This window comes from Hevea brasiliensis, chromosome 15 (assembly GCF_030052815.1).
Source record: "Hevea brasiliensis isolate MT/VB/25A 57/8 chromosome 15, ASM3005281v1, whole genome shotgun sequence".
NCBI classification, from domain to species: domain Eukaryota; kingdom Viridiplantae; phylum Streptophyta; class Magnoliopsida; order Malpighiales; family Euphorbiaceae; genus Hevea; species Hevea brasiliensis.
In genome coordinates this window covers 60,543,039-60,551,150 of record NC_079507.1, presented here as the reverse complement: position 1 = coordinate 60,551,150, position 8,112 = coordinate 60,543,039, and the positions used below count along the sequence as shown (strand labels likewise).

At 33.0% G+C, this 8,112-nt stretch overlaps 1 protein-coding gene across 1 annotated transcript; it reads left to right on the top strand.

Annotated features, from left to right (window-relative positions):
- The first annotated feature begins 448 nt into the window (after positions 1-448).
- On the top strand, positions 449-985 carry LOC110661865 (agamous-like MADS-box protein AGL29). Its single transcript, XM_021820661.1, has one exon. The coding sequence runs from the start codon at positions 449-451 to the stop codon at positions 983-985; it is 537 nt and encodes a 178-aa protein (XP_021676353.1).
- Positions 986-8,112: the final 7,127 nt, after the last annotated feature.

The following is an 8,112-nucleotide window of genomic DNA, read 5'->3' as shown; positions in this document are numbered from 1 at the left end:
GTAAGAAAATTTATATAAAATGATAAATTAATGAAAAATAATATTTATATATAAGTGGCCCCATAAAATTATTACTTATATTTATTCATAAATTCATGCAATGCACCTATATTTCTTTTTTTAATACCCATACATATATAAATACAATTTTTTTTTTTCCATTTTCTATATGTATTTTTTTTTTTTTTTGAAATGTAACACTCAATGAGGAAAATCAATGTAAAATTAGCTCAACTTTTACTTGGTTACCAAATATGATATATGGTCCACTAAGAATTAATATATATAGTTATAAAGCTTACCATGTATAAATTTTTTTTCAATGGAAAAAATCCAATATTAGAAATGCCCTTAAGTTTCCAATTATATAAAGCCATCCAATACACATTGAGAGCTATAACAATCTCCATCTCTTCCTCTTCAGATATCTCCAAAATCTTGAATAATAATGGGCAGGAGAAAGATAGAGATGAAGATGGTGAAAGATAGCAATTCTAGGCAAGTGACTTTCTCTAAGCGTAGGAGTGGTATTTTCAAGAAAGCTCATGAGCTTGCAACCCTTTGTGCAGCCCAGATTGCCATTGTTGTTTTCTCTCCTGGAGGCAAACCCTTTTCGTTTGGCCACCCAAGCGTCGAGCCTGTTGTTGAGCGGTTTTTGAATGATAAGGGCAAGAAATCGACTAAAGTTTATAATTTTTGTCGATCAGAGGCTAGATTGGAGAAACTTAATAACCAACTCCTTGACTTGCAGAGGCAGCTTCAGTTTGAAAAGAAGAAAGAACAGCTGCTTCAGAAGGCGATGAAAGCAAATGAGATACCAAATCTTGAACCCCTGGATGAGATGAGTGTTGATAAGCTTTTGAAGTTCAAGAAAGCGCTGGAAGAGCTTCGTGAGAAAATGAAAGCTCGTGTTGTTGAAATGGAGGCATCATCTTCTTTGCTCCTCCTGTCAAAGAACTGTATTCAAGAAAATAATCATCATTAATTTTCTTGAAAAATTGCAAATACATGTCATGGAACTTAATTTGTAGTAGCACCGATTGATGTCCAACAATTATAATCCAGTAAAAATGGTTATGCTCCTAAATAGAATTATTGTGATCGGTGTTTCATTTCTTTCTTGTTTTGATTTAATAATTCAGATGCCTGCATGGACGAAGATGAAATAATTAGCAAAAATAGTTTTAGGAAATGGAGATGAAAATAATTGAATTAATTAAAAAAAGTTTTGAGAATTTACAAGCCAAAAATTTTTCCTTTTTCTGCCCATTCTTTCTTATTTAAGAAACGTCATGCTTAACAATTATAATATGCACCATTTTATGATGCCGGAATTTCTATCATTGATAGAAATTTCAGAAAAAACTTAGGATTTTATGGATGATAGAAATAGTGATAAGAGTTTAAGAGTGTTTTAATTATTTGTCAGAGGGCCTAGTAGCTTTAGACATGAGGTTTTAGTGTTAAAAATGAAAAAGGAGATAGAAGGACTTTTGGCTGTCGAAGTCTCTCTCATACCACGGGTATATAAAGAGCCAAGATAGGCAAAATTTGAGAGGAATTCTTCATTTTATCTGTTCAGGTATGATTTTCACTTCAAAATTTCAACTCTCTTCCAATGTTTTCCTTCTTTGGGTTAAATCTTGACTAGTTAGATGACTTTTTTTGCTAGAGTTTATGTGAGAAGAAGTGATAATAAGGGAAGTTCATGCTATTAGGGTGTAGGAGTTAAAGCTTCAAAGATGTGAGAAATTTCTTTTGCATGTGCAGTTTGAAAATAAATCTTCCCTTAATAGCTTGATATGATATGTTTTAGCAAAGAAAAATGCAAGTTTCAACTTTTTAAGAGATTGAGAAAAAAGGGTATGCAAGTGAAACATATTTCAAGTGGGTTTTGCTATTTTAGCAATGTATGTTGTTTTTTCTTTTTGTTTCTTGGGTTCTAATGTCTTGGAAAGGGGTATAGACTGCCCCAGTTCTTGTTGCAAGTTGAAGTTATGAATTGAAGATTTTGGAGGAAATGAATTTGATTCTTATGTTTATGATCTTTTGAGGGAATGATGAACGCATGTTGTGATTCCAAGTTGTTTTGAGTCAATTGGCATGATGATTAAATGGTTATATGGTCGAATCAAGTTTTGGAGCTTTAGGGATGAGTTGTTGTGCTTTGGGTTTGAGGATTTGCTGCAGAATTTAATTGAAAATTCTTAGGTTCGACTACTGAAAACTATTATTTTGACTGTAGAAATGGCTACTGCCTCCCAATGGCACTTTGAGTTCAGGAATTCAATAGTCGAAGTTGCTTTTACTTGCCTTATTTCTCTTTTTATTTCAATGCTCCTAAACCTGTTTTTAGACACCAAAAGGACCTTGAATAAACTGTATGATATGTGCATAGAGTATTAGAAGTCTAGATAACCCATTAGGGTTCATTTTTTATAGGATCAGACATGAGGAACCCAGAGAGTTATAATTAAGGAAAAAGCCATAGTAAGTGTTGGTGTTTGATAGGCTTCAAGAGGTGAGTAACAATAACCTTAATAAATGATAATCAATTCATTTAATTATAGCAAGACTCATGACCATCAACATGCATCATTACATAATATTATTAGGTTATATGTATCTAGCACACGAAGATGCTATATTATTGCATAAGTAATTGTTGATGCTCAATAGATTTGGATGACCCACTGATTTTTCCTATGATATGGATATGTTATGATTATGTATGATATGATTTGGTAAGATTAAGTGAGGCCTAATAAGCCCTGACTCACTATTTATGATAGAGGAAGTCCCGAAGAGCTTCTTTATGAGCCGAGTGTATTAGTTTATGTTATGTAATAAGAAGTTCTGAGGAGTATCTTAATGATCTAGAAAAATTGGTTTTTTTGGGAAATCACTAGTGACAAGTCTATTTTATGTGAATTGTTTGTATTGTATAAAATTATGTACTTTATGCATTGCATATGTATGAATTGATTTAAAAAAGAATATGATAAACTATTAGTTTATTCACTAAACTTCCCAAGGCTTATCCTCTTCCCTTAATCCCTAGATGTAGAACAACAGGAATAAAGGTAGCAACAGAGAGAATAGCCTTGCAATGGATTAGCACTACTTAATGTATGTTATGAAGTTTTGTTATGGGACATGTAATTTAACAGTTTAGTACCGTGGCTGTAGATATTGTAAGTTACGTAATATAAATTATCTGTATGAACTTTATGTTATCTCACTCTAAGCAGTCTATTAGTATCATGCATGATTAAAGGGGCCATATTTTAACTTTCTTAAATGGTCATGAAGAGGCTTAATTTTAGAGCTACGTCTAAAAAAAATGATAAATGTTTATATATAGAAAGTTAGAGTCTAGTTGTTGAGTTGCTATGAGTTATTGTTTAAAATAGAATAAATAAATATTTTTAACAGGTTTTTAATTCCAACAGCCTAAAATTGATTCATTCCCTTGTGTCGGTAACGACCCCTTAGTTGGGTCATTACAACAATCCTTTTACTGCTTGTAGTTGAATTTTGGCATTTATTGTTATTTTATTTTATAATGAAATTAGATTTAAAATTTTAATGTTATTCAAATTTAGAGATACACTTACCATTAAATTAAATATTTGAATAGTTTAATAATTTTATTATATTTGAAATTATTTATATGACTATGAAATCAATTTTAAATTTTAATTGATATAAATTAGGGAAACAAATATTAGTTATTGGTGGCACCCATAGTTTTCATACCTCATCTGATTTAAGAGTAAGTGAAAACAGAAAGCTAAGAAGTTAAAATTCACCCTTCATCGAACTGAAATTTAATCAGTATATTCTTCCTCTTGTATATATGGTTTAATAAATATTATATTTATATATAATTAATATTTTTTACATATTACTATTAATATTAGTGTATTAAATTAATAATAATATTAATATTTTAGTTTGTATATTAAAAATGACCTTTTAACATTTAATCAACTTGTCTGAATATTTACCTTTAAACACCAATTAATACTGGACAATTATTTTTTATTTTTTATAAGCAATACAATTTTATTAATAATTTTAAAAAAAATTAATACGAGCGTCATCGTCTAAACCCGATAATATATCACCTGAAAACATCCAACCAAAGATGATAACATGCTGAATGTAAAAACTTGGAAAATCTCATTACAAAATTAAACTCGATACAAATGAAAAAAATAAAAATCCAAACTAAGATCAGGAAAACAGTAGAATACTCAAAAACATAAAACCATTAAACCAGAACCAGCAATGCAAACCAAAACATAAAAGTGACGCAAACCAAATCAATAAGCACCCCAAACCAATAAAACAAGCAAGCCAGCAGTGCCCAGAAATGATGGGCGGGAACAAACGCCACTCAGCAAACAAACCAACTAGCAGTACCCAAAACCAATCAAAGTCAAGAGAAGAACCAAATCCTCATAACTAATAGAACAAAACCGGGCACCGCAATCATAATAACCCCGAAAGCTACATCCAAACAATGAAATCCTTTGATCGGCTCAATTTTTGCTTAACCAAAGCATTTGCTGTCCAATTCGCTTCTCCAAGGACATGTTGGATGGTAAAAGCAGGAAGAACTTTTGAGTTACACACCAGAGTTGTAAGTTGCAACAAGTTTCTATGGATGCGAGTTCGGGGAAGATACTCATAAGACTGCAACCCGTTAGTCAGTTTTCAAAATAACCCCGTTTTTGAAGACCATATTTCGGTTTTAGTTTCAAGGCCTTTGTCAAAATATTTTCATAAGTGTTTTTATATTTTAATAAAATTATTAAAATCTAAAAAATATTTTTTTCTTTTCTTTCCTTTTTCTTTAGGACCTCTTTGAATTGAAACATAAAAAATGTCAAAAATATTTTATAAAAAAATATTTTCTATAAAACAAATAAAGTTTAAAGTACAACATTTCTTCTCAATTTTAAGATTTTTATGGGATTTGAACTCACAATCCGAGCCTAAGTTCCGTTCAGGTAAGGTCATAGCCCAAGGCCAGATGGCCCAGTGTATGAATCTATACTAAGACGATGTCAACCCATATATATCAGAGACAGAAGGGACGTGCAAGGTGTAACCTTACCCAAAATCTTCAACCTTAGTTATTTGATCTTTTTCTTTTCATTTATATTTTATTTTTCCCCAAGAATTCCATGTGACATTGGATCACTAATCCCTCCCATCTTATAATTAAGTTTCATTTTTCATCTATATGTGAGTGATTCAAATGATTTAAACTTTTTTTTTTAAATTAAATGTCTCTCAAAAATGAAATCAAAATACCAAGAATTACTAGCATTTTAAATCACTTACGCTAGAAGATAATCATTCAACAAATGTCAAAATAATTTATAATTATATTTTTGATATAATTGACTCTGAAATTAAAATTTGGTGAAGTATCGTAGACAATTTCAGTATCATTAAACTAAAACTCATTAATAATTTATAAATTAATTTTATATATAGCAACCATCACATTAATTCAAGGGAAGGAATAATCATGGATATAACATAAGTTGTATTTGGATATGTACCTAATGTTGACAGGGTGACATGATGAGGCATTAGGCAGCCAAATGCAAAAAGAATTGGTGCATTCTATGACTTTATATAAAAGTATGCCAACCCAAAGCTATGGATTAGATTACAAGGTTGACGAATTGAATAATGGTGTCCTAATCTTCAAAGAACAAACAAGGCCACATGCATGAGAAGATTTGGTAATTAAAATATAACTGTTCTTGGCCTTGTGGACACGGGCTGGCATGGAAATATTTCAGCAATTTCTTGAAACTGTAGGAAAAAAGAGTGACCAAACTCATCATTTTCATTTCCTTTCTTCTATTGCAAGGACAAATCATATATTTTCTCTTTTTCCTATATATTGGACCACTCTTTCTTTGAAATGGAGAAACCAACCTTCAAACACATGCATTTATTCTTTGTTTTAGTTGTCACCCAAACACATATTGTATTAAATGTGAATTTTTTGTATACCTTTAATTTGCTAGTTTTTTTTTTTTTTTTTGGAAACTGTATATGCACTCCTTTAAAACAATAATATATGAAGGTTTTAAGCATATATCTTAGAGATTAGAGAGAGAGAAATGGCTAAATACATATGAAAAGCAAGGACAAAATGATTATTCTCAAGTGTTTAGGTGGTGAAACTTTTAAAGAAAGTATAAATTGAAGCCGACAATATCATAAGCATGGAATCCACGACTAATAAGAACCTTCTCTTTATAATTGAAAAGCTGTAAGCCAAACTAGAATTTAAAATTTGCTTTCATATAATATAAATTAAATAAGCTTCTTCAACTGAGACTTTATGCCAAAAAAAAAAAAACAATGATAAACTCGATGAGTCCAATCAACTCATATTGTAGACACCATATTTTGGCCGACCTTCGAAGGTAAGGTTTTTTTAAAATTAAAACTTTATTATCCGTTCTCGACCGATGTCCCGATCACAGATAGCTTTTCCAAACTTATTGCTAGCTCGTTCCTGGGACAAATAGATCTCACACTCAAGTTAGATTGCTTTCTGATCCCATGGTCTTTATTAGATGAGTTCGAGTCAATATTTGATCTCCGGACCATCCAATCTTGCCTGTTGTTGTTCTCCGATCTCTCTATGTACAAATATCACAAAATTTCATTTGACTAATATTATGATCGGGCTTCTCACTTGAATTGCCCAGATATTCCTCAAAATAAAGTTAAGGTTTTTATCTGGTCTAATAATGGTTTCGACCTTAAAAGTTCAAGTCAGTGTCAAATCTTTGCGATTCTAATATTCTAAAGTTCCATTCAGTATTTGGTCATGGCTCCGTCTGATCTCATGTTCGCGTGTAATATTTTTTCGATGTCTAAGAGTTGATGAAACTAATGAGGGAGATGTCCCAGAGTAAAGAAACCATTCGACCTACACCAGAACCAAATCTACCAGTACTTCCCCCACTCGCAACGACGGTTGATTCCCATCAAGCTTCAACCTCTTTCACCTTCCAGCCTCCTATTCCTGATCTGACAATCACTGTCAGTCCAACATTCCCAAATAATGACTTACCCGTTTCTTATCATCCGGCTGTCTCAAACGCTGAATTTCACCCTTCCACACCAATCCCTTCAGTTTACCCTATAACTAATTTCCCAAATAGAGGCATGGCTTATGTAGCAGGGGGTAAAAATAAGGAAAAGGAAAATGAGAAGTTATCTGCTCTAGAGGAAAGACTAAGAGCTATAGAAGGTCTGAACATGTATGGCTCAGTTGATGTATCTTCACTGAGATTGGTACCGGATGTAGTAGTACCACCTAAGTTTAAAGTCCCGGATTTTGACAAGTATACCAGAAATTCAGATCCCCGCATCTATTTGGCCACTTACATAGCCAAAATGTTCACCCTCACGAAAGATGATAGACTTCTAGTCCATTTCTTTCATGAAAGCCTCTCCAGGGCAGCCTTACGATGGTGCATATAGCTGGATAGGAGTAAACTATGCTCCTGGAAAGATTTGGCTGATGCTTTCCTCAAGCAGTACAAATTCAATTGCGATGTCACCCCGACACGAAGAGACCTTCAAAATCTGGTGCAGAAGGAGAAGGAGAGCTTTAAGGAATATGCACAGAGATGGAGAGAGAAGGCAACTGAGGTATATCCACCACTCCCTCAAAATAACTTTCGACCATACCCTCCAATTCAAGGTCCAATAATAGCAAATGTTCCGCCCCCTTTTCCAAATTATCCTCACCCTCGCCCGCAATATCCACCTCAAGCTGCTCACCACCCCAAAGCGCCTACTCAACTTATTCAGTTAAGACCACCAACTCCTCAAACCAACCTAAGACCACCAAGGAATCCTGATCTACCCCTCCCCCTTCCGCTTAGTAAAATCTACCAATACCTATTAGGTATAAATCAGATAGTGCCCATCCCCCTTGACCCGGTTCAGCCACCATATCGTAGGTGGTATGATGCTAATGCCTGATGCGAATATCATGGTGGGGCAGTGGGACATTTAACCGATAATTGTGGAGCTCTACGGGGAAGGGTACAAGCTTTG